Here is a 27,756-nt window from a genome sequence, read left to right on the forward strand (position 1 = left end):
AATCAGCTTGGCTTCAAGACAAGAAATATGGAGGACCGCATCATAAAACAGACTTCCCCTAGACTGTTGTGCATGAGTCAGTTCATGTCACATCGGAAGGAAGTTTTTCTTGTATGATGCCTCATCTGTAGCAGCAGTGTACTAGTGGGAGCATTTGGCTCTCTTTATATTCTCAAGCAGAAAATGTAAGCTTGTATAGCATTTGTGCAAGATAGCATTTGTATAGCTTTGTATAGCATTTGTACATCAGACCTGCCATACGTTTCCACTTAGATCGTCAGTATATAGGATGAATACATACCAGCTTGTACGATGTACAAGGCTGGACCTCTTCTTTCCTTGATAGAGTCTGTAATTCAAAAAATGAAAGCAAGAAAAGGGGGTAGAAAAAGGAAGCATGTGATAGAATATGATTACGGCAGCATGTTGCACGATTTACGTGCATATTCAAGAGTATAACGAGAGCAACAGTCTGAGCCACTAGAAACCCCAACCCCTTGAAAGTTAGAGCTTGTGCCTGTAATGGAAAATCCATAGCTAGAAGTGTCATGAACTTCAAACTTTCTATATGCATTTTCAAGAGTACAAACAAGGACATTTGTAAATTCCATCACAATTCACAAATCAATGAACAAATGATGAAATTGCCTTGTCTTTTGTGCCTGACTTTATATTGCGTTGCTCCAGCTGCCCAGGGGTCTCAGTTTGCTCCACAACAAGAACCCGGTAACCCTACAAAACATCAATGTCAGCAGCTTTTAATTACTACAGGACTTCCCAACATCATAGTTATATCTCGTTAGCACAGGCTAGAACAAAGGGCCAAACCTTTCAAGCCAATAAAGAAACATAACACGCAAAACATTTCAGACAAAAGCTACAGACATTTGTCATACCATCCGAGCCAATCTCCCTGCATTATCTTCGAAATTCTTTTCTGGAAATCCACAATGAGGTTGATCACCCTGAATCATACAGCATGAAGAACTCAGTTGATTGTGCTACCAATCTCTCTTCTCCTGGTTCACAATCCGCTGCTGCTAGTTCAGATTTACAAAATTCTATACATCCTGCTGTGAAATTTATTCAAAACATTGTAAAACTTTAACGTCGTCAGCCACATTTCTTGCTCTTAAGAAGTCGCACAATGGGACTACATTATAGAAATAAATCCAAGGACAACCTACATAGAAGTGATTCTTAATAGGTGGTGATTTTAATTGAACATGCCTTTTGCCAAACCCACATGAAGTCCAACATGATATATTTTTGCCAAACTAAAAGTCCAACATGGAATATATTTTTTGCCCAAATGACATGGAACAATAGCATGGACCATGTTTTGCAAAACCACCATGAGATGGACACCTAAAAGTTCTCTTGCTAAACCAAGCTGGGACACCTCCATGCATGAATGCCTTGTCCATATGTAGTTTAATCAATTGCAACATAGATAATGTTTATTGTACAGATAGCTACTATGATAAATAAGATACATATATGACCTCAAGTAAATACTTTAGACAGCCTACTCCCCCTAAGGATACATGTATAAGCCTTGTCATTGTGAGACAAAAAGTTCCAACGCCTATATCTTTGAAGGGCACGTTTGATGATCAAAGACAAAGGAAGTAAAGAGCTCCCGCCTGTCTAAAGTCAATAAGAGAGTTATGTCAGAGAATAGAAGTCTAAGTCACTCAAACCTCAGACCAAAGGGGCTGGGCACAAACCAGTAATCCAGGTGATTACATTGCTGAGATCACACAAGTAGATCACTCTCTCCTGTCCACGGTGCCTTGCAAAACGCTTCGGGTGTTGCTGCACAATGTGTAGAGAATTGCAGGGGTTTTATATAAGTTGGAAACCAGGCAACTGAAACTGTGAGCCCACCCAACTGGGTCTGCCTGCTCAGCTGACTGCTACAGACTGTCCAGCCACCCTTTTTAACCCAACTTTGACCAGGCTTTGACTGCAGGTGTAGGCCAGGGCTATAAATAGGCCCTGGCAGTCCATCTTCCAGAACCTGCTGCCACGCAGTAGTTCCCTCATCCATCGTGGCTGTTCCAGGGTGTTCTGCCCATGCAGACAATGCTCCAAAGCACTCTAGACAGCTGCGTAACCAAGCTCCAGATAATCCTCTACTGACCCTTTGTCCTCCTCATCTTTTGGGAGCTCACAGGTGGATCAGTGACTTCAATAAGTTAATTTTGGGATTTGCACTAGCCTAAGAGACCCTTTATTGAAGAGGAGGTACTTCACACCCTTATTGAAGAAGAGTGCATTGTAAATATCCTTTATTTAAGAGGAGAAACCTTGCATTAACATCAAAACGCTCAAAGGGTGCTCTCTATTGCTCAAGCAGCATAAATTAGCTGCAATATATGGTGATTTCTCTAAAGTGAAAGGCATCATTTTTCTCTCTCTACAAGTTTCTCCCACATTGTTGCTTGAACTCAACAAGCGAATAGCAGCAAAATCCCATCGTCGCTAATTGAGGGATCCTAGAAGTGTGCAAGGAAACACTATGGCTCTTGTTGAGCAAAAGATCCCTAACCTCTTGTAGGCCGTGCACTCTCCTTGATATGAGGACAATATCATTTGTGTATAACAGTATCTGTATCATCAGGTTGGCAAGCAATGACCCCTCACCTCAAGAAGATGCACCACCATTTCTCTGCTCTTCAAAAACTAGAAGAGCAATCAACTCCCAAAAAGTGATAGTGAGAGGGTGCATCCTTGCTACACCCTAATCATGAGAATGAGGTAGATCCCAAAACCCATGGCATCTCGTAATCATACGAGGTCATGGAACTATGTCAAAAAGCCTTCCGAAAGTCTACAAAGCAAGCATAGACTTTTTGAGATCTTGAACTGGCCTCCTAGATGATGGCCGGCAGAGTGAAGATGTGGTCTAGACTGGAGTGTTGTCTCCGTGTTGTCTCCAAAACGCAGCCTGTCCCAAAGCCCGTTGTCCCTGAGCCTCTATGAAAGTATTGATCTCACTCTCTAGTACAAACCGACAGCCTTGGCCAATGTGTGGCCAATCATGAGAATGAGGTAGATCCCATATCCATGGCATCCCGATCTTTGTGTATCGGACTATGGTGTTGGTACTCCAAGCGGGGAAGAAGCCGTGCCATATGGCATGATTGAATATATGTGCTAGGACCAATGCCAAGACCTCCTATCCATGTGCAAAGTGCATCCGTAATCCCTCATGGTCGACGGCTCTTCTATTGTGCAATCAGTATAGTGCAGCCCCCATATTCCATGTGCTGAAGAGGGTGGATGTGGTAGGGGTGGACAAGGATGACATATCAAGTGGTTGGTCTAGAGGACATGGAGGGGCATTGCATATGTTACCAAATCATCAAGTCCGTGATGGGTACAGGTGGCTTCCCCTCTTATAGAAGCTCCCTCATCAAGACTTTCAGTCTATAACTGATGTAAGTAGGTTTGGGAGAAGATGACCGTTTTAATGGCTCCACTCTTTAGTTTTTTTCTCTATGTCCAAGGTTTTTTCAGTCTCATAGACCATTCAGTCTCCCGCAAACTTGTAGATATAATAGACTTTCTTTGTTTCATTTTGTCTTTCTTTTCCATGCAATGCTAGGGTCATCTCGTCAAGCCTATGTGAGAGGAAAGCCCACCTATTACGTCGCACAAGGCGGCATAAGATCCATTGCACCTTAGATGTCATCAAATGTCTCAAAGCTTCGTCACATATCAGGTGAAATCTCATCTCTGGACACTCAATCAAACCACAATTCTATGGCATCCTCTCTCTCTCTCTCTCTCTCTCTCTCTCTCTCTCTCTCTGTGGATGGCACAAAGAATCACTCGATAGCACAAAGAATCGCTGAAATGGATGGAATTATGGGGTATAACCACTGCTGACATGTGAAATCAGGGAGTTAGTGACGCAGAGAATGCTACAGAAGCTATGGCAAGAACCGGGAGCAAAAATGCAGTTTTATAAGCAGGAAATCAATCCGATGGACAGCTATGGAATGCAGAAATACCTCGGGGAAGACATCAATATTTAAAAGACATTTAATTTGTAAAATCAGAACCAGCTCACATGATCTCGAGGTGGAGAGGCGAAGATGGGCAAGACCTAGGGTACCAAGAGAGGAAAGAGTATGTAAAATCTGCCCCGTAGGAGAAGTAGAAAATGAGCACAAATTAGAGAATGTTATGGGGGCAATAGAAGCAACCTGAAATCCCTACTGGAGTGGCCAGCCAAAGAGCTAGGCAACTACATAAAGGAAATTTTAGAATATCGCAACAAAGTACTCACTGCATAGCACATTTATGTTATTTTCTTTCAATGGATGTAAACAATCACTACTTGTTGATAGTGATCACTGTCCGATAGATCCTAAAGGGTCTCACAACGACGTTAATACAATCATATCATCTCTCTCTCTCTCTCTCTCTCTCTCTCTCTCTCTCTCTCTCTCTCTCTCTCCGTTAGCCTGTCGCTTAGCTCGTTAGCCCGTCACTCAACTCCGTCCGTTAGCCCGTCGCTCAGCTCGCTCAAACATTCTTTCTCTCCAGCGTCGCTCAAGCCTTAGGCCTCACAACCCTAGGCGCAGCCCCAAGCACAAACCGCGGGAAGCGCACTTTTCCAAGCGCAGGTCAAAGGGGTTGAGGTCGCGCCGCCAAATCAACTTGAGCTAGCAGAGGTCATGCTGTGCCGCTGCCCCTAACCCTAGCCTTTCAATTCGCAGGCGCAGCCGCCCCTTTCTTCTTCTTCTTCTTCAAGTCATAGCAACATCAAACCCTAGCCACCAGGGTAGCGCACAGCAGGTCACGGGGGAGAGGACAGCCCCAAGCCCGAGGTCGCCCCCAGCTGGGATGAGCCCCTGGCCTAGCTTGGGGTTAAGGGGCCTCTCAGTTTATTCAGGCCAGCAACACTCAGTTATTCCAGACGAAGATCTTTGCTTCAACCCCAAGTAAGCCCTCCTACTCTGATATCACAGCTTCATCAACCACCCCCCCCCACCCACCCCTACATCTTCTCAAAGACGCCCTCTCTGTATGCAAAGACATATCTGCAGCACCAAAAAATGGTAAGCATGATAGACCCACTAGCATCCACATGGACATGAAAATTTACATCCCAATCGGGCTGCCTGAGGATGGGGGCCTTCACGAGGCGAGCAAAATGGACTTGCAGAAAGGAAAAACAAGCATATTGGTGAGGTATCTCGTGCCATGCTCAACGAAAAAGACCTACCAAACTATCATTGGGCTGAAGCAATTGCTACAGCAGTCTACATAATGAACAGGACTACTAAAGCTGCATCTATTGGAGGCTGTCATTATTTTGTCACTTTTATTGATGACTACAGCAGAAAAGTTTGGGTGTATTTTATGAAAAAGAAAAGTGAAGTGTTTGGGAATTTCAAAGCTTTTAAAGCTATGGTTGAGAAAGAAATAGGCCTGGAAATAAAATGCCTAAGGTCAGATGGAGGGGGAGAGTACCTCTCAAATGAGTTTGCAAGGTTCCTGCAGGAGCATGGCATAAAGCAGCAATATTCATGCAGTCATACTTACTATTGCAGCAGGAAATACGTGAGCTGAAGCTTAGAATTGCAGCTCTAGAGAGGAAAAACAAAGGGAAAGGAAAGCAGGAAATTATTTAAGAAGTGTTGAACAAATGCACTTCCTCTCCACCAGCACCTCACTTGGCATCTACAGTAAAGGAACTGATCACCACTCAGCTAAGTTCCATCAAGCAGGATATGACTGCAAATGTGTTAACAGTAAAGTCAATAAAGCTGACCTATACATGGAGATCAAAGAGCATGGAAACTAGAGTATGTAATAGATACTACGCTAGCAAAAGATTGTCTTGGCTGCTTTGATGATTATGAAGGATATTATGAAGAGGAGAGAATCACATGCCTAAAGAAGGAAATAGCACAAGTTGCATGGGACGCAAATGACATTAGTTGTATCACTAGAAATGGAAAATAGCTACAAGTTTATTTCAAAGAGAGGTGGCACCGAATAAATAAGGTGAGAGGCAAGACTTCTCCATGAGATGTCTCGTGGGTGTAAGTGCCTCGCACAACAAAGCCAGCTCTCAAAACAAAACAAAACAAAAGTAAAGATTCTCCAACAAACAAACAAGCTTAAGGGTACACGGATATGGATATCTAAGGAGATCACTCCAACTCACCTCAAACAAAGGAATAACTTACTAAAGTGAAGGATGCACACAAAGCTGGAAAATGGGCAATCTATAGAGATGAATTGGCATAATTAGAGATTTCAAATCTAAACCTAAAGACCCTCAATCTTAAGCTGATAAAATGAAGGCCATTTAATGATAGGACTAGAATTTAGATGTATGAAAAATAACCTGGAGCTGAGTTGCCATGTGCACTCCTCGACTCTCTGGTTTATCTAGATGTTGTAAGTCATTTTAACATTTTGTATTTTGTCTCATAGGCCCGTGAGGCCTCCCATAGATGTTAATATGACTTTCTTTACTCCCGTGGACGTTAATATGACTTTCTTTACTCCCGCGGACGTTAATATGACTTTCTTTGTAGACCGCCTAGGAGGAGAGGGTTCACTTCTGGCTGACTTGATGGTGCACATAGTGTTGTACACAAATGACATAGTCCTCATATCATCCTCAACAGAGGGATTGCATAAACATATGGAGGCTCTAGAGGTGTTTAGCACACACAGAGACTTGACAGTTAACCTTGGGAAGACCAAGGTTATGATCTTCAACACCTCACGAGCAGTACTCCATCGACATAGTATCACTTATCGAGATGAGCCAGTGGAGATAATGCAGTCATACACATATTTGGGGGCAGCGTTCACAGGACCAGTCTTTACTATGACACATGCAGCTAGAGCACGACTCACACAAGGACGCACTCGGAGTAAGCCCTCGGTCCCCCATAAGATCATACAAGCAGAGTTCGCCATGACCCTCTCCAAGTTGATGCCATCTTTCAGACAGTGACATTCCTCAACAAAGTTTGGCCCTTATCACAGTAAAGATTACCGAGACTAGCATTAGAGTCATCCAAACGACTAGCAGAGAGCAGTGCTTTAGCTTTGAACACTCGATGCTATTTTGCTATTTTGATTTTTTGCTATTTTGTTGTTAATAGCTTAGCCCTTTAGCATTCAACAAGGTCTCTCTCTCTCTCTCTCTCTCTCTCTCTCTCAGGGATTAGGTCCCATGGGTCATTTTTGGCCCCCCGAGGACGATAATAAATTCTACTTCTACTTCTACTTCTACCTCTCTCTCTCTCTCTCTCTCTCTCTCTCTCTCTCTCTCTCTCTCTCTCTCCCTGCGGATCGCTTCGGATAAGCCTGTTAAGGCTTCTTGGCATTGTTGCTACGAAGTAAAAAAGTCCTCTCTCTCTCTCTCTCTCTCTCTCTCTCTCTCCATACACTCACTCGAAGAAAGAAGAGGAAATATTTACTGGAAAAGGAATGGGAAGACGCTATCGATTTTGCTAAAAACCCAAAGGGGACATGGAGACGCACTAAAGGTAGACCAAGAGACACAATAGGGGACTTCACAGAGGAAGAAATGCTGCAATATGTCAAACAATTGTATGTGCACACCCAAGCCCCACCTATGACAGCAGAGATAGTTCATTAAAATGGCCCAAACGTCTTTTCATTGGATGATGTGAATGAAGGGCTGAAGAAGATGGCTAATGGAAAAGCATCGGACACAGTGCAATTGAGTGCAGAACTTATAAAATGGACAAATAAATACCCACGAAGATGCCTAGTAGGGCTACTCAATGATGCAATGCTCAATGGTTTTCCACCCGAATGGCAAGAGAATTGGATAAAGCCACTTTACAAAGGAGGGAACCGCAATCAACTTACCAATTATAGAACCATAATGGTGAGCTCCACAATGGCAAAACTGTTTAGCACAATAATTGAGTCAGAACTCAGCCCATGGGCAGAGTTGCATAAAAAAAGGGCCATTGGACAAGCAGGCTTTAGGAAAGCTCACAGCGGTGTGGATCATCTGGTCACTATACGAGTTTTAATGGAGGAGAGTAGGCTACAAGGCAAAACCCTTTTTTGTTGCTTTATAGATTTTAAGAAAACATTCGATATGGTGCCCAGAAACAGTTTATGGGAGAGAATGTTGCAGTTGGAAGTACCACACCAACTCAGGATAGCAGTTTTCAGGCTATATGAGAAGGTAACATAATCACAGGTGGAGTGATTGTGTTCAAAGAAGGATTGATGCAGGGTGGGGTAAGTACTATCAGTTTGAGAATGATTGCAGGAATAGTGACACTATAAGATGGGGTATTAGACAAATCCTTTTTTATGCATATGTTTTACAGACAGTGTTATATGGGGTGGAAGTTTGGGGAGGAAGTATCTCAGCATCAAAATGGGATGATATTGAGAAGATGCAAAAATCATTCATCAGAAGGCACTTGGGAATCAAAATTACCACACCCTACTCAATCATGCTTCTAGAGACTGGCACCAAACCAATTGAAATAAGGGCATTGGAAAGAGTTTTCAAATACATCAAGAAGGTCAAGGCCATGGACATACACAGACTACCAAGAAAGGCATGGGAATCAAGTAGAAGACTTCAAAAAACAAATAAGAGTAAGATACTATCCTCAGAATGGTGGCTAGATATTCATGGCTGGTTCCAAAGGTGGGAAGTTGCCTCATATTTAGATAGCCCCTCAGACAAAATGGATGAGGAGGCACTGCAAAAAGCGCTCCTTGAAGCATTGCATCATAAATGGCAATCAGCTAAGAAAAGAGCGAAGTTTGAATACTATTGCCAACATATTAGTCCCAGCTATTGGAGCACATATGCTCAAGCAAAGGACAATGTTCAAAGACACATAAGCATGCCCATACCTATTAATGTCAGGCGTAATATTGCAAGTATGCGTACCCGTTCTCATATGCTAGAGGTGGAGAGAGGAGCCTGGGGAGATACTTCAAGAGATCGACGAATTTGCCAAATGTGTGATTTGCAGGACATGGAGACACAAGCACATGTTTTATTGACATGCCCACAGTATGCCCACATGAGGAAAGATTTTCAGAATGTCGTAGGGAGGCACTCAAATCTTGTGAGCCTACTCACGCATGTACATCCTCCTATCTTGGGCACATATATTGGTAGGATTCTTAAGCACACAGAACAATGCACGATGTCGTAGGCTATAAAGCAGTGATACTGTGTTACTTTATCGCCCCTTCCTCTTTGGAAGACAGAGACTTCCTTTTTTGTATCTTCTCTGATCAGATGAAGTCCCATGGGTCGTTTTTCGGCCCCCAGAGGACGATAATACAACATTCTATTCTATTCTATTCTATTCTCTCTCGGAGAAGGAAGAAAAGGAAGAGAAAGAAGAGGGTGAATTATGACGGTGTCAGGCCAATGGGACGCATGATTAGGAGACTATAGGATATGCAGATTCCAGAGGATCTAATCTGGGGAGTGGTGAGCCTATACGAGTCCGTCAGAGGGAGAGTTCGTGTCCCAAGAGGCCTATCCGACTGGGTTGAGAGCACGATCAGGGTAAAGCAGGGATGCCCTCTCTCACCGACTCTCTTCGGGCTCTACATTGATGAGATTACATCTTTCATAGACCATCTAGGAGGCAAGGGAGAACCACTAGCTGACTTGAGGATCCAGATTCTACTATACGTGGATGACATAGTCCTCCTGTCATCTTCGGCAAAGGGACTACAAAGACATCTAGATGCCCTAGAGGTGTTCTGCACAGAGAGAGACCTGATGGTTAACCTTGGGGAGATCAAGGTCATGATCTTCAACACCTCTTACACAGTGCTTCACCGACATGGCTTTACATACGAGAGGCAGCCAGTGGATATCACGCAGTCCTACACATATTTGGGTGCAGTTTTCACAGGGCCAGTTTTCACGATGACCCACGCAGCCAGAGCACAACTCACACAAGGGCATGGTGCTTTGCCCTGACTAGAGCGACAGTGCTTCCAAGCGCACTTCCAAGATCCACCGACAAAGTATTGGCTTTTCGACACTCTAGTGAGGCCGACTGCAATGTATGCGGCACCTTTTTGGGGGCATGATCTTTCAACAGCTGAATGGAGGAGATTTGAGCAGCTACAGGTGACTATGGGCTCTAGGATGAATCGGAGTAAGCCCTCGGTACCCCATTAGATAGTACAGGCAGAGTTTGCTGATCCCTCTCCAAGTTGATGCCATTTTTCAGATTGTGACATTCCTCCACAGAGTTTGGGACCTACCTCGCGAGAGACTTCCAAGGCTAGCACTAGAGTCTTCCATACGACTAGCAGAGAGGGGGGTAGGTACAGCATGGTATGCATGCGTCACCGCATGGTTTGCCAATCACGGCATTCAGATGGACCGGCTTCCCCCGTTTCAGTATAGCATGGATGCACTGCCCGAGTTGATCCCACGGGATGAGATTAACCACATCATACGGTTAGATCTCCTCCAACTCCACACATTTCGCACTTGGAGGGGGGACCAGGAGTTCCCCACCAAGACCCAACCTTACTATGACCCTTTTTTGAGAGTATCGAAGGATGAGCTCATCATCAGACCTCAGTATCTCGAGGACAGAGGAGTCTCACAAGCGCTGAGGATGGCCATCAGATAGATGCGAGTATCGTAACATCAGCTAAGGATCGAGGCAAGGAGAGCTGCAGGCATACCCAGAGAGCAACGAACTTGCAGGTTGTGCACGATGGGGACGGTCGAGACAGAGGAGCACTTCCTATGTGTTTGCCTAGCCTACTATGAGATTCGAGGGCGCTACCACTACCTTTTTCAGGAGGGGCATGGCTTTGGCTCACTCTCACAACTCATCCACTTCCAGGACCAGGTCTGTATTGGGCTCTACCTGATGGAGATGCGACGACACAGAGAGACGCTACTACGACATATCAGAGAGCAATGGGATGGGACCACCGCACCACACGATAGTGAGCTAGACCGAGCGCAGAGACAGGTCACGGATTTCTATGCATTTGACTCAACTCCAAGGCACTCTAGGGTAGAGGAGGAGGAGCTTGCCGACATGAGAGATATATGGATCGGTGAGAGAGCCGACACAACACTGCTGGACGAGGGACACAAAGACCGTACACGACGCGACGACAAGAGACTAGAGCACACACGATCGAGGTTCAACCTATTTCAGCTCTCCTCAAGGGAGATCGACCGAGGCGAGGCGTCACTCTTGACATAGCCCCTCGGATCCAAAGATCAAGGAGACCACGCCCTCCACCACCACGAGAGACAACCCCACAGATGCAGATACGTGAGCTCTTTGCATCTCATCAGAGAGCCACCATGGAGCCTGGATGCGTGGAGCCGGTTCATGCACTTGGGACTCTAGCTCTGAGCACTTGATATTTTCATGCCACCCTCATGCTATTTTCCTACTTTTTTGTTATTTTGTACTAATATAGCATTTTAGTACTCGGCAAGGGTCTTAGTGAGCCCTTTGCCCCGGCCCACAGTGGTCTGTATGAGTTACTTGATTCCGTACCTTGTCCCATAGGCCCGCGATGCCTCCTGTGGACATCTCTCTCTCTCTCTCTCAATAAAAGGGCTATTTGCTTTCTGAGCCAGATCCTTGGCTTTTAGGCTGTTTCGTTGGCTTTTAGCCCTGTGGGGCCCTCCATATGTAGGCGCCACCTCCTCTTGGTGCTTTTTACCTCGTAGGTCCCGCTTTTTGGCGCTTTCCATTGACTTTAGGGCTCTTTTTGCACCCTTCTTGGACCTACACATTACCACAATCAAAATCCAACACTGTAACCCGTTAAAGGTTAGTTTAATGCATGCATTCTAGTTCTTGGACTATTTCTAGTCCCTTGTGGGCATCCCCACAGTTCTCTTTTACCAATGCAATGCAAAATTCTTGACCACGTCCTTCCATTCTAGTATTTTGGCTTCACCTACGCTGACTTGTTGTTTCAACTCGGCGTGCTTCCCTTGCATTGTAGCCTGCATGGCTGCAATATCTTTTCTGAGGGTAGCATTCTCTGTTTTGAGCTCTTCCATTGCCTTGCATGTCTCTGCTGGGATCCCATTCATGTCTTTTATCTGCTGTAGTTCAGTCTCTAGTGTGTGCACTTTACCTTGGAGGCTGGTGTTGGCGGCTGTCCACTCCAATTTGTCTTTCTCTCATTTTTCCTTTCTGGATTTCTCCTGTCACCATTTGGGACTTCTCCTAAGAAAATAAAGGAATAATTCTTAAATAGGAATTGATTTCGGCAAAAGAAAGTTAAAGTGGTTAACCAAGAATAAGTATTTTTGTTTTATTCTTGTACATCTGCCCCCAAAAAGGATATCATCTCAGATGCCCTTGAGGAGGACAAGAGACGGGACAGCAAATCCTTCAAGGTACTTGTAAAAGGTTTGCTAATGCGGGACACTCCCATGGCAGACACCCACATACTCTTCACTAAAATGGGGGTCAACCTAGCTTGCAAGACAGCCTGGAGGGTGGGTAAAGCAGATGCGCCAAGCAGGCCACTGATACTAAGATTCCGGACCAAGGAGGACAGATCCACACTGATGAGCATGAGGGCAGCTCTAAAAGGCACCAGGACTTTTTTGGATGATGACCTCACTCTGCTACAGCAGGAACATTGCAGGGACAGGAAGGGAAATGGGCTGCATACAGAGATGGCAGAGTGATTATTTGAGAAAGGGCAGAAAGAGCAGAAAGAGCAAAAAGAGCAGAAAAAGGGGAAGGTGAATTGTGACGGTGTCGGGCCCACAGGATGAGTGCACATAGTGGACTGAAAATGGCAGTATGGAACTGTAATGGCACCCTTTGATCTGATCCAGGTGGTTTCTTGGAGACCTACACTGACAGGGACATAATTTTCTACACTGAAACACATGAGAGTCCGGAAGGAGGGCTGGCCCACGATGACTGGATATGCATGGGAATCAGCTCACAGAAGAGAGTTGAGAAGAGATAGCGGAGTCCGAGGCTCTAGTGGAGTGGCTGTTCTTTTCATATCACAGGAGCATACATGACACATGTGGATACGAGTTCAGCTCCCAGATGCTTGGCCTATTTTCATTGCAGTGTGCTACTTTCCTCCAGACACATCATCCTATGCACAAGAGGTCACTACAGATGGACACAGCCCATATGAGAAGATCCATGATGACATCACGGAGTTTTCCAGACAGGGAGACACCCCCTTGCTAGGGGACTTCAATGCACGGACAAGAAATAGACGAGTGGGCCTACTTGAGTTCTCAGATGATGACAGAGACCCACACATAGTCCCGGAACTAGATGCAGTTGAGCTTGGGATAGTAAGGCATTCTGCAGATGCCCCACAGGTGACATGATATGGACGACATCTGCTTGAGCTAGGGGCAATCCACGACCTGATCATCTTTAATGGCCTTCACAGATGGCCATCTTCGGGAGACTCACTTGCTTCCCACATGGTGGTGGATCTAGTAAAGTGGACTATCTACTAGGCCCACTAGACTTTGTCTCATGGATACAGGACTTCGCCATACCCCCCCCAACTCGGAGCTGACCACTCATACTTGGCCTTCCGTATCTCCACCACCATGCTAGCCACAGGGAGAGCTCCCCCCACGCACTCAGATCCACTTTGACAGTGCTCTTAGCCCAGTGTACGTAAGCCATCTGCCAAGGAGCTCCCGACTCTACTTAGAGATGACATAGACCTCACCAGCGCCTCTGACACCCTTGTCTCAGTGGTACAGGACGCTGCTATCAGATCTTTTCCACGACCCGATCCAAGCAAGCCAGGGATGGGAAGATGCCTCAGAACCCTTGGTTCGACAACGAGTGCAGAGAGGCGAGAGCCCACTTCGCACAGCAGCAGGCCTTGAGTCATCTGACACCACTTGAGGCAGAGAGGATCTATCGACGATTGACATGTCGTAAGAGACGGGCTTTCCTCACACATAGGATGGATGAGATTGTGATCACTACGAGGAGGACAACCGACCGCTGGATGGGGATTTCTATCAAAGGGGAAGCCACCTATCCCCATCTCTAACCCAGATGTGTGGCACACGTTTGCATGCTCCCTCTATGATGCCCAGATGCTTACACCCGCCGGATATGTCCTCCACGCCTAGGCCCACCACTTGTCATATGTTCACCACACAGAATGTACGGGCTGCACTTCGCCGTCTACACAATCGGACAGTGCAGGACCATGAGGGCCTCCGGACAGGAGGTCCTAGCCCCGATCCTAGCACAGATGTTCAACTGCGTTGCGTCACGGTTTTCCACCTTCTTGGAGTACCACCACTATTGTGCCGATACACAAAGCTAGGAGCCTATGGAGATGGGGAACTATCGGACCCTTATGATTGGCCACACTCTGGCCAAGATTTATGGATGAGTTCTAGAGAGGGAACTCACCAGTCATACAGAGGCCCAGGGGCACCGGGCACTAAGACAGGCAGGATTCCAGAGAAAGCACTCTACCCTAGATCACATCTTGACTCTAAGGGCTATCATTGAGGAGGCAAGGTCTAGACACTAGAAAGTCTACACATGCTCTGTAGACTTTCGAAAGGCTTTTGACACTGTCCCACGATCTCGCATGATCAGGAGGTTACAGGAGCTACAAATTCTAGAGACACTGACATGGGGGTGATGAGCCTATATGAGTTAGTCAGAGGCAGAGTTCATGCCCCAAGTGGCCTATCGGATTGGGTCGAGAGTACAATCGGAGTGAAGCAAGGTTGCCCCCTCTCACTGACTCTCTTTGAGCTGTACATTGATAAGATCACCTCTTTCATTGACCGCCTAGGAGGCATTGACCGCCTAGGAGGCAAAGGATCACTACTGGCCTATCTCAAGGTACAAATATTGCTATACGATGATGACATAGTCCTTATCTCATCCTCAGCGGAGGGGATGTAGGGACACTTGGAGGCCCTAGAGTTGTTCTGTAGAGAGAGACCTGACAGTCAACCTTGGGAAGACCAAAATTATGATCTTCAACACCTCACATGCAGTAATCCAACTACTCAGTTTCACTTATCGAGCCGAGCGAGTGGAGATAGTGCATTCCTACACATATTTGGGAGCAGTCTTCACAGGACCCCTTTTCACTATGACACATGCAGCCCAAGCCCGACTCACACAGGGACGGGGTGCTCTGGCCCGATTGGAGAGACTGTGCTTTTCGGCACACTTTCAGGATCCGCCGACGAAGTGCTGGCTTTTCGATACGCTAGTGTGACCGACTACATATATGCAGCACCCTTCTAGGGATGTGATCTACCGATAGCAGTGTCGAAGAAATTTGAGCGGCTACAGGTGACCATGGGATCTAGGATGATTCGGAGCAAGCCCTCGGTCCCGCATGAGATAGTACAGGCAGAGTTCGCCATGACACCACTACAGATTGATGCCATCTTTCAGACAGTGACTTTCATCCATAGAGTCTAGGACTTACCTTATTGGAGACTACTGAGGCTGGCTCTGAAGTCATCCAGAGGACTAGCTGAGGGTGGGGCGGACACATGGTATGCACGTATATCCACATGGTTTGCCAGACACGGGATTCAAATGGACAGACTCCCCCCCTTTCAGTATAGTTTGGATGCACCTCCTTAGTCGATCCTGCGAGATGAGATTAACCGTATCATATGGTTAGATCTTCTCTAGCTCCACACGTCTCGGGCTTGGGGGGCAGATCAGGAGCTCCCCACCAAGACGCAGTTCTACCGTGACCATTTCTTGAATGTCTCAGAGGAGGGATTCATCGTCAAACCCCTATATCTCGAGGACAAAGAAAGCAAGGAAGAAAGTTTATTAAAGTCTTCAAAAGACCCCTATATGAGGAGACATCTAGATGGGTTGACGTAGCCAAACAGAAACCCACAAGGGTAACCGTTTCGGCTACCCTCATGGAGCAGCAACAGAGAGCCAGTAAGGCTCTCAACATCAAAGTACGTGGAATCCCACCCTACGGCTACACCGATGGCAGATGCAACTGCTTTCATGGCTGCTACTCTAGGTGTAATTGAGCAAAGGATAGAGAGGGCATGGCGGGTGGGGGAGAGACCCCAACCAAGAGCAACCCCTGATCATACGGTTCCATGACACTCAGGCACGACTTTCAGCTCTACGACGCAAGTCAGTCCTTCGAGATCAGCCAGCGATCTCCATGGATGAGAACCTAACCCCTCTACAGGTTCAGGAGAGACGCTCTTTGTTGTAGCAGTGGAATCAGGCCCGAAAGGAGGAGAAGTGGACAGGGGTTCAAGAGAGACGACTTCTTGCAGGCCGCCGTAAGGCACTAGCCCCCTCCCCTACATATGAAAGCGGGGTCTATGAGACTGATATCCGAGAGCCTGTCCTGCACCATTTGAAACTGTAATGGTACCTTATGGTCAGAACCAGGGAACTTCTTGGAATCTTATACAGATCACGACAATCTTTTATAAGAGACACATCATAGTCCAGAGCACCCACTTCCAATAGTTAGCGAATACACATGGAAGCCTACCTACAGAGATGAGACAAGGGATACAGGGGGAGTTCAAGGGTCAGGTGGAGTTGCAAGTTTATTCCGAGTCCCAATCATCATCACTTTTGTCTTGGATATGTTGACTTGCATTCCCGAGTGTTTGCAGAATTTTCCCAGTGTATCCAAATGTGTTTGCATCTCTTTCTTGCTTTTTGCAAAGAAGACTACATCATCCACGTAAATAAGTAATAAGAGGGCATAGCCTGCAATCTAGACACCTCGCCGCTGGGTGTTCTCATCCACTCTTCCAATTCATCGATGAACAGAACAAAGAGAGTTGATAAAAGTCTTCGGAAGACCAATGGGTCTATGAGACTATAAAAAACTTGGTACAAACGAGCTATGATAGTGGAGCTACTAAGCGAGCATCCACACCAATGCAAAATGCAAAAAATGCAGAATGGCAGTACTAAGTCTGAAGTATAGGATAGTCATGTCAATGGTCGACTATATATCAATCTCAGCATCATCATCAACATCATCATCAGCATCAACAGCAGCAGGACATCAGGGTGGATGAGGCAATGGAGGCATGAAGTCGCCAATTGAGTGTTGTCGGCCACTCAAAGGTGCAGTCCTGGCACGTCTCCTAGTCGTAGCTCTGCGTCTAACCAGGGCTACTGTGACCCCCGTCGGTCGGGCTCCGACTCTAAACGAGGAGGGGATGTCCCCAAGTGTGATCTATGTGTCAACCCTCTGTATGAGCTGTCGGGTCACAGGCTCCGGGTCACGATAATGTCGAGGCCTCGTCTCATGGGGGTCCATGTGATCTGGTTGAAAGAACGCCGTGATAGAGCTCTAAGAGGGATCAACCAAGGAAGAAATCTGCCCCTGCCTTCGTGCTCGGAGTATCTTCTCGCGGTGTCTAAGTACCTCATGAATGAAACCTGCCAAACACCGCTGGTCTGGGTAGGAGAGGAATCGAGCCAAAATCCCATAACTATCTCTGAAGAGGCAATAGAAAAGCCCTCGGATCTCATAGTAAACAGGACACTTGAAGATGAAATGCTCCTCTATCTCAACCTCCTGCATGTCACACAGTGTGCATATGTGCCTCTCCCTGGGTAGTTGCTCTGCTCTGCTGCTCTTGATAGGACCATCGGCTTCGAGATCAAGACCTGAAATCAGATCAGGTTGAAATGAGTTAGTACAACACATGAACCAAATTACAAATTTCAGATGCAAAAACAGAACACTGTGGAAGGGAGGCGCCCTTGGTGGACCTAGAGAGGTGGCCCTGTAGGCAACCTTGTGGAGCATCATATCCGACTACCAGGTTGGTTTGGTAGGCCCCAATAGAGGCGTGGCTTGGTGAGGCGGTCTGACTTGCGGGTCAGCCACTTGGCAGCCTCTATATGGCTGCAGCCTCTCATGTGGCGGGTCCCAAGGCAAAGGGGTCGGCCCCCTAGGAGGTGCAGTAGGGCTGAATGCCAGCCCTTTACAGAGGGCAGAGGGGGTCGGTCCCCTAGGGCTGAGTTGGCCCAGTGAGTCGGCCTGCATGCTGCAGCCAACTGCAGAAGGGTGAGGGGCTATTTATAGGCCCCCTCTCACTCCTTGTTTTCTATCTCATTTTGGTGGTTGTCGGGCAGTTGTGTCCAGCTCTTGAGCAGCCTATTGTGCAGAGGTTTTTCCCACTCTTGTTTCTTTTCTCTCCCTTTCAGTGTGGTGTGTGTGAGGTTTGCTCTCCCTCCCCATTTCTGTTCATTTCCACTGCCTTCTCACACCGCCTGTCCATGTGGCAGCCAGCCACTGGGCCAGGCTGTTAGGGGCCTCCATCTTCCCCTATCCTACCCCAAAAACCCTGCCAAACAGCCGTCATCTCTTGCCCTTCTTCCTATTACTATTCCACCTCCTGCCACGGTCCTTCCGGCCCCAGAGATGCTCTAGGACAGCCCGTACAGCCTGCTGTATCGGCCCGGACACTTGCTGATGTCAGCACCTTGTCCACGCAGCCCTTACTTGCTGCAAACCCTGCACAGATCCATCTGTGGACAGCCTCTTGAAATGTCTCTCCCAGATGTCCTCCATGGAGGCTTTCCTCTGCCAAGTACTTCCCTTTCTCTGCTGCCCACATGGCAGCCCGTGCAGCCCATGTGGCAGCCCCATGAACCATTCTACTGTCCTCTGGTCCACCTCCCCGATGCACTCCTCATTTGGGGGCTCACAAGTGGGGAGGTGACCAACCCTAATCCAACAGCCACTTCCCTCGTTTTTTAGCTGCTGAACCCTAAAACAACAAACTCGCATTGAATTTTTGCCTCCTGCTGACCTCCAAGTCCTAGTTTCATTCACCCGACACCTCTAGGCAAAATTGCTATTGAATTTCCAGCCTTACTCTAGGTTTCACCACGAATTGGAAGCAGCTGAAATTCTGCTCCAAAACAACTGTGATTTGATTGGAAGCTTATTTGGTTGCTGATATCAGAAATTCTATTCTTTCTAGGTTTCTTTGTTCTGGTTTTTGATCTTCTACACCATCTGAAACCAATTTTGTTTTTGTTTTGACACCTGGAAGAGCAAAACTGGGAAGCGAATTCACCAAATGACTAGCATCAGCATTTGATAAAGTTATGATTTGCTAGAAAAGGCCCAAATCAATCACGAATTGATCCAGGGTCCTGTTTCTATATTCTGATCACTTGCAGGCATCACCTAGTATTGCGATTTGCCAGATTCCTCTTCTAATTGACGTTTTTCACTTTCAAAACTTAGTTTTTCCTCGAGTTGACGAATTTATGTCCAAACACCTTCTGATCACTATTGGGTTGGTAATCTTAGTTTTGACACCACCTCGCTTCTTCTTGATTAACTATTTCATTGCTGTTGTGAGATTGAGTATGTGGATCATTTTCTATTGAGAAATTTGGAAGGACTTTCTAGTGTTTTTACCTGTATTCACTTGTGGGAATTGGATTCCGAACTCTTCTAATACAAGAGCATTCCAGAATTTAGGATGGAACCTCTATTCTAAGAGAACCTAAAACCAAAAACCACTCTTTTATAGATGTAGGAGGTAGGTACAATGACTCCATAACAGAAGAACAACAAAAGATGAAGTAACCAAAACTTGATGATAACCTTGGAATCTCTGTTAAATGTCCAAAACTCAGCCAATACAGCAGGCTGAAATCGATGTCCTCATGCTTCCTTCATCTTCCTACCACAAAGGCACTGTCACAATCACTTCCCATGTTGTTAAGATTCAGCATTACTGTAACCCAAAAATATGCCAAAAGCTTGAGCTCTAGCAAGGGGTAATTCTCGTTCGCATACCACGTGGCCCCTGTGTTTCATTCTCTCAATTATTTTCAGTTTTAAGGCTATGTGTGATGGATGATATGTGGTGGTATTAATTATCAGTTCATGGTTATAAATTTCTTGTTCTAATTAAATAAATCCTCAGAAACACGCTTCCACATAAGCACGGTTTGACAGTCCATGGATCTAGGTAAGATCAATTGCAATTATGAGATAAAAACCTCACAACTGCAAGCAAGGAACATTAAAATCCCATATGAGGGCCAACAGCCTCTTTGACATTCCATCGAATCCAGGAATACCCATTGGCTATCTTCATAACTTAGCTAGCAGCCTTCTAGGTAATTAGCCCTCCCAATCTATACAATAAAGGATTTCATGCTTCTGCAAGATTTATTTAATTGCACTTAGAATAACAATGCTCAGGTGTGATGAATAGTCAGTCTTAAGAAGAAAAATAAATTTCAATCATTTTAGAATTTTAGAAGTGATCCACATTAGCAAAACAAAAACACAGCACAGAAAAATGCAGTGAGTAATGATCTTAGGATTTTCCATTTTCTACCAAGAAAGAGCTTTCAAACTTATTAACCTAGTCAACCTTTGGACCACGTGTAAAAGGGACCCTCACTATGGTTGTGTAATTGACAAGATACAGAACCAATACCATGGATCTACTTTTGAAGAAGTTACAAGAATGAACTTCAAAAACTATTAGGAATTGATAAAGACAGGCCACGTATGGAACGCATTCTTGATACCTTCATATATTGCAGATCGAGCTTCTGAGCACCAATGTGTGCATCCATTTCAAACATTTCATAGAACTTGCCCATCTGGAACAGAAGCAAGTATGAATGTATCTCACAAATGGAAACCCAAACTTTGAAGGGAAATAACTGAGCAATAGCTAGAATTAACACCTTGAAAAGAATAACTTTGTCCATGTGCTTAGACTTAAATTCCCACCATTGCCTCTGCCAGAAGTTGCAATCATTAGCTGATGTATCCAAACACACATAAGAATAATCCAAGATACTATTCAAATTTGAGATATCTTTAAGTCATACAGGAATCATACACCTGTCCTGCAGAAAGCCCTTTCAGAAACTCTGTTGGCAAATGAAGTGACCGAGGATCATACTCTGAATCACCTGGTCGTTTACCAGATGCATCTTTGCGATCCCTGCTCACAAAATGACAGTCAGGTACATGAGAATAGAAGAGGAGATATTATTATACGGATGCAACTGAGGTGTTATAAACAGACCCTCAGACTTGTTTTGAGCTGGCCTGATTGGCTTTTTCCCTTTAAATTGTCCTAATTGACTGATATCAGACAAGTAGACAGTGATATCTGACGAGTTCAACATTTGAAAGTGCTTTCTCATGGTATGAATCTATACTAACTTCTTCAAAACTAATGCACAATGTCCTTACTTGTGGAGGAACCTGAATTTATCAGAATCTCTATGCCCGAACCTCTCTGCTGCTTCTCCTGTGAGATGCACCTTGAGTTCCGCATACAATTCTACAATGCAAATCCTAGAAAGGTCAACAAGCAGAAAAACCACCTCTTTAATGGTGAAAATAAAGACAAATCCAGCTATGCATATTAGACTGCAAATGTCAAATCCGAAAAACAAAGCCAGCAAGGCAGATTAGACTGCAAATATTTGCCAAGAGTAGAGCACAATTCAAAACAACTTGATATAGCATCCAACTCCAACAAAATAAGTGATTCTAGCAGCAGCCAGCATCAATGTCTTATAATCATTTATCAACAAAGAAACATGATGGTAATGATCTCAATTTGGGCAAATGGCCTGAGCTTAAGGAACTGTGCCTGCTTATCTGACCAATTGAAATCCGTAACATACAAGGTAGCAGTTCCTCCAAGATCTAAAAGTAGTAATAAGGTGTTAACCGCTACATTAAAGTTTAATTCGCATAATAGGATGGTGGCGATAAACGAAATTGAAGAGAAGGATATCTTGTGCAATGGATCATGCAACCTTCACTATCAATGATGACCACAGATGAGACTTAGACAACTCCACATGAAAGTATCACCACTCATCCCACAGCTATCTTCTCAAGTTTTATATATTAGAGGAAAATATGATCAGATAATTCCAATGGGTCATCCAATACATATTTATGTAGCATGTACTCCTGTCAAGGATTTTAGAGCTTCAAGTGACTTTCGAGCTTTCAAGTAATCTAAAATTAGTAAGGGCAGCTGCGCAGTCTCCTTTTGTGCAAGACTCTTTGTCTCGTATCACCATCACCGCCCACCCGCAGGGACGATTTGTCTCCTTGTTTTACCAGACACCTATTTACCTTACCTGCACATAGCAACTCTGCCCGGCCAAAGTAATCTGCAAATTCCTCCCCACCTGCCCAGCCTTTCTCTACGGAATTATCCCGAAGGGGTCTTTAAAAGCTGGAGGCATCGGCCTTATCACATTGTTGTTAGGTGTTTTACACTCCATAATCCATGGCGAATCTGCTCAGCTCTCTTCTGATGATCACCGCGATTCCAGCTCGGGATTAGATCAGCTGCTACTCACCTCTACAATGTTATTTGATGGCTCGATGCCATGGTGTGTAGTGTAGAGTTGTTCTCCATACTGTAGCTCCAGCAAGCCCCATAGGGATGAGGAGAGTTCTCTGAGATTTGTTTGTCTCTCTCTTGCAATACACTCTAGTTTCTAGTCTTTATACTGTCGACTTTTTCCATACTTTTACTTCAGTTGTTCATTCTTCGTCATTTTATGTGATAAGTTTATGAGCTCAGTTCCTTCAAATGAGTGCTCCATGAACCTCAAATCTGTTTGAACTGGTTACTGCAGCCAACTGCTCTTCACCCTATAGGCGATCTGCAACTGTGCTGCTGAGCTACTGGATGATCCTTAGCCTCCCGTTGCCCTGGTTGACAGCTCAGACTAGAGACCTTGTAGAATTAGAAAGGCCCCAGGGAAAAGGGGCCTTTTATAGGGCATGGAAGCCCGGCAAAGTACCTGACTCAGTTTGTACACTGGCCGACCAGTCGCAGACTAGCCCGACCAATCTTGCAGACCAGCCCAACCAATCTTGCAGACTTATCTGGCCCAAACATGCCACGTGGCAGCCCTGATGACTGTGCCTTGTTCTGCTCTGCCCTGAACACCACTTCTACTCCATACTGGTCCTGGATGCTGCACAGACTGTTGCTGCAGGTCGCAGCCACCTTTGCAGGTCCAATCCTCCATTACTTTGAGCAGCCTTTGCTGCTGGTTTTGTCACAACTCCTGCCCCATTCTGCCCACAGTTCAGGGCTTCTGCTGCCATCCAACAGCAGCCAGGTATTGCTGCTTATGCTGCCCATGTGGCAGCCCTACTTGCTCCCCAATTGCTCTTTGAATGCAGCAAGAAAGTTCATCCATGAGAAGTTTGAGGTCTAAAAAATGCAAATCAAGGCTGCATGGAGGGTGGGAAACACCTCTTGTCATTAACTTAAAAATGCATAGCAAGACGGGGTGTTTGACCAAAACGACCATCTTGAAGGAGACACCTATCGTTATTAATAGCTCTTTTCCATGGTCTCCATCATCCCCTTGATACATTATTGTCTCTGCTCTATTTGCATTTTGGTGGGAAAACGGGATGTCCATAGATCCAGCAAGGTCATCCTCTGGGACAAAAACCCCCCCTCCAAACAATGGTGCGCAGCCTCTGCGACCATCAGTGCTTATATGAGGACATTCAAAAGTACATGCAGCAAAGAGAGGTCCTATTCATTGAGGACTTCAATGCCAAGACCCACACAAGCAAAGATTTACATTTCCAAGAGGATGCATGAGCACGCCAGAACTCCAGCTTTGAGAGTTTAGATGGAGGTCAGACGACACACAACTTGGGTACGGCTAGTGCTTGGTGGAGTGCCAAGCTGGAAGATGGGACTGCTGCCAAGACGTGGAGGAAGTTTACAAAGTATTTCCACCAACAAGTTCTCCCAAAACAATTTGTGGATGAAGTCCATATTGCATGGGAGGGCCTTCACATGCAGGAGGGGAAACTGTGGACTCTTTTAACCAAATATTTTGGAATGCATACTTACAAGTGACCCATTCAACTAAGGCTTAGCTCCGGACGCATGGGACCAAATTGCCGCCAAATGTTCGAGCATTGGTGAATACCACGCGCCATGCAAAGATTCACAACCTCATGCTTTCACCTTCAGTTGCATTCATGATGTATTCAAAGGACTCACCTCCATTTTAGAAGGAGAAGTATGTTCCAAAAAAGAAAAAGGATGTACCAGAAAGAAAGGCTTTCGAGCCACCGCAGTTTGAAAAGAAAGGGTTTCAACCTCAAAGCCAAGGGGAAACCAAAATCAGAACCGAAAGCAAACGCCTATAAGGAAAGAGCTCACTTTACGCTTGAAAAGATTGAAACCTTCTAGAAGGAAGGGAAATGTTTCCAATGTGGAAAAGAAGGGCATGTAGCTTCCTAGTGCCCCAAAAGTCCTTCGGGTCCCAGGGAGTGGAAAGACCTTGGAAACCATCTAGGCCGATGTTTTGGGGAGAGTGGCCAATCCGGAGGCCAAAGAACTTTGCCTCCCTTGTGGCAAAGTGAGAGATCAGAACGTGCTGATCCTTTTTTACCCAAGGACCACAAACAATTTTATCTCTAAAGAGATAGCCCTTAGACACCCTGTTGCTCTCCACCTATTGTCCTGTGAATGCCCCAAGGGCTATTGTATTTGAGGGGGTGAGAGGCAACCTAGCTCGCTAAGCGGCTTTGGTAGAAATGATGTCCCTGAAACTCCCTGAATTTGCAAGAATAAGGACTTTCTGGTCGCCGATCTGGCCATAGAACTGGAACATAATAGAGTCCCCCTCCTGCTGATCTCGATCTCCTCTATAACCACCACAGAGGTAGTCTTGACCTCAGTCAAAGCTGTAGAAGAACCACCTCACATGGCTCCATCTACCTAAAGCTTCTTAAAATGTGGACAATCCTGCTTTTTGTGCCCCTGCTCATGGCAAAAGAAGCAACGGTTTTCTTTGGCATAGGTAGCTCGCGCTATTGCATCCAAGTACCCTCCATGGCCGTTGTTGTCTTTTGCTGTCCAGTTTTTCTTATGTTGCCCAATGCCAAACTTCTTCCCACCATCAAGAGCAGCAAAATCCGGGGGCTTCTTACCGTTAACCTATCTGGGTCCTTGACCCTAGTGCTTGAGCTCGAGTTCTAAGCACGCTCACATGCACACTCATATTCCCATGGCTGAAAACTACGGACATACCACTGGATGTCTAACTGCACCCCATGAAGGAACTTGCTCAGCTTTTGACTTTCCTACAGGTGCAACTGTATGAACACGTGAGTGAATTTGTTGGCATAATGATTCACCGTCGCAGTGTCCCCCTGGCATAGCTCGTAGAACTGACTCTGGAACCTATCCAAGTATTGGGGTGGTAGGAACCGTGATCGAAGGTCTTTCATGAATTCCATCCATCTGTAAAGAGATGTCTCCTCGTTTGCATCATAGTCTCCCTTCTGCCACTTGAGCCACCAGGTGACCGCCTTGCATGTAAGGTGCACGGATGCTAGGACGCACTGTTCGTTGTCGTTCATAGGCATCAATGAAAAATAATTGATTGAGCCACAAAGTCAATACTAAGGGTTCTTGCTTACCATCGTACCGCGAGAAGTTGAGCTTCCCCGAAAAAGAAGGCTTGACTGGCAAGGGGGATTCTCTTCTTCTCCTTCTCCAATAGTCAGAGGAGAGAAATGAGGAGATGCCCTGTCCCGTTCTTCCTTCTCTTCTTGAGCGGTACCTTCCCTGAGCTCCTTGGCCTCCTAAGCCTCACGTTCCAAGAGTTCCTTGGCTTCTCGAGCCTCTTGATCACATTCTTCTTTTGCCTCCCGAGCTGCCCTCTCACGCTCTTTGGCGACCTCACGATCTTCCTACATTCCCTGAAGCTGGATCATGCGAGTGAAAAGAGCCTCGGACTGTTGTCGCTGCATCTGCATCATAGTCTGCAACATGGCTATCATGGCAGATATGGAAGTATCTGCACGATTCTGTGGTGGTAGGGATGGGAACTTGATCCCTCTTCCCCTCCTGACATGAACTGCTCATTAGTGCTCTTGGTGTCCTTACAAGATCTTGTCTCGACCATAAAAAGTGGGGGAGGTCCCTACACTGACCTTCCCTATCTCAAGAAATAAAACTAAAGCTCTGATACCAATGTAGCGGGAGATAGACTAGCTCACTCTCTCTCCTGCTCACTACTAACTGAACTGTGAAAATGATGCACTCAATACACAAGTGATGTTGTGGATGTGAGTGAGAGAATCAAAGGGAGAGAATATAGCGGGCCTCCGATGAGGAATATATAACTAAATGAATGAATGCCAAAAGGGCTGAATGCAACTATATGAAAGAATGAAACCCTCACTACAAAATTGTACCGGTATTGGGAACTGTGGAGAGGAGGGGAATCCTCATTGAGATGATCCCTGTAGGTCCAAGCTGCCCGTTGGTCTGCCGCTGCTGTTGAGCTAAGCCACTGAAGGCCCAAGAGTAGGATGAAGAATGAGGGCCAGGTGGCTGCCTTTTATAGACTCCCTTGGACCTTGGAAATAGCCAACTAGAAGGCTTGGGCAAAACTGATTGGAGGCTGTCTAGAATCGCCTGGAAAAAAGCTGTTGCACCGACCCTGTCTGAAGTCTACCTGACTACCACGTGGCAGGCGGTTGACCCTGCGGCTTACGTTGCTAGGCTAAAAATGTATAAAGTTTTTGTGCACTGCATGTACATAAGGGTGTGAAGGGACATGGCATGGAGCAAACAAAAATGGGAAAGCAAATAAAAGGAGACTGAACTAACAAGTGCAAGGCAATAACCAAAATACTCACAATGATATAAAAGCTTGATGTCGACAATTATGAAAAGACTAGACAAGTACAACACTATATAGTGTGACACTAGACTCTAGAAAACACAGAATGTATATGGGATAAGTCCCATAGTGACATGTGGCACTCTAGATATAAAGTAGAATACTAAAATACACTAGAAACACCACCTAGAGACCTAGTACACTCCAAATAACTCACTTTTTTTTTTTGAAATCTTTGATTGATTATATTATATGAGTAGCAACCTCAAAAAAGGTGCTACAATTACATCAACTGAAAATTTCAGTATATGCCAAAAAGACCTCATGATCTATGCAGCGGGTCTGCAAGCAATCAAAGAAAGATTGCTGCAAAGAACGCCTAAAAAAGCCAAACAGAGAGAAAGTAGGATCACCAAAGACTTTACAATTCCTATAAGTCCATAAAGTCCATAGTACCCAGTAGCGAACCTATCTAGATGGATGAAACCCGAATAGCCAGAAGAACTTCCCAAATGAAACAGATGGGAATCTCGCTCGCAGGCGCTATCGAAGCATATCAAAAAACTCACAAGAGCACGGATAATGCCAAAACAAGTGAGGCACAGTCTCCGAAGAAGCAGAACATCTATGGCAAAGTGCAGGAGCAATGTGTCGATGAGCTAATAGCTGTCCAGATGGAAACACTCCCAAAAGAACTCGCCAAAAGAAAACATGTTGCCGAAGCGGTACTTTATAGGCCCAAAGTTGCTGTAATCTTTTCCTCCACCACTTGGCTGGGCGATGCATTCACCAAATAGAATCACATCTCTCTGAAACCCAAGGTTGAGGCAAAAGGATTTTATACAATGCAGGTACAATAATCTGAGATAGCCTCAAAGGACGAGAAGAGGACCCTAGAGAAGTCAAAGTCCAATCTTCTAGCCGGTCCTGGAGTTCCAAAGGAGGAATCGGAACAAAAGGCGAAAGCATAGAAGTAATTTATCGCCACAAAGGACGATAATGAGAGCCCAATCCATATGTAGTGGCTGCTAGAGAAAAGGGGAGC

At 45.6% G+C, this 27,756-nt stretch overlaps 1 protein-coding gene across 2 annotated transcripts in view; it reads right to left on the reverse strand.

The window, feature by feature from the left end:
* Window positions 1-27,756, reverse strand: part of MSH6 (MUTS homolog 6) — a 200,032-nt gene that overhangs the window by 140,763 nt on the left and 31,513 nt on the right. For both annotated transcript variants that reach the window (XM_087395158.1, XM_087395157.1), the window contains exons 2-7: window positions 21,259-21,349; window positions 20,902-21,004; window positions 20,742-20,795; window positions 20,580-20,654; window positions 897-965; window positions 649-732 (exon numbers count right to left, since the gene is read on the reverse strand). In XM_087395158.1, coding sequence (XP_087251284.1) covers window positions 649-732; window positions 897-965; window positions 20,580-20,654; window positions 20,742-20,795; window positions 20,902-21,004; window positions 21,259-21,349 — 476 coding nt within the window. The remainder of the gene's footprint in view (window positions 1-648; window positions 733-896; window positions 966-20,579; window positions 20,655-20,741; window positions 20,796-20,901; window positions 21,005-21,258; window positions 21,350-27,756) is intronic.

This window comes from Dipteris shenzhenensis, chromosome 24 (genome assembly GCF_047967505.1).
Source record: "Dipteris shenzhenensis isolate YYH24624 ecotype China chromosome 24, Dip_SZ_1.0, whole genome shotgun sequence".
Taxonomy (NCBI): Eukaryota; Viridiplantae; Streptophyta; class Polypodiopsida; order Gleicheniales; family Dipteridaceae; genus Dipteris; species Dipteris shenzhenensis.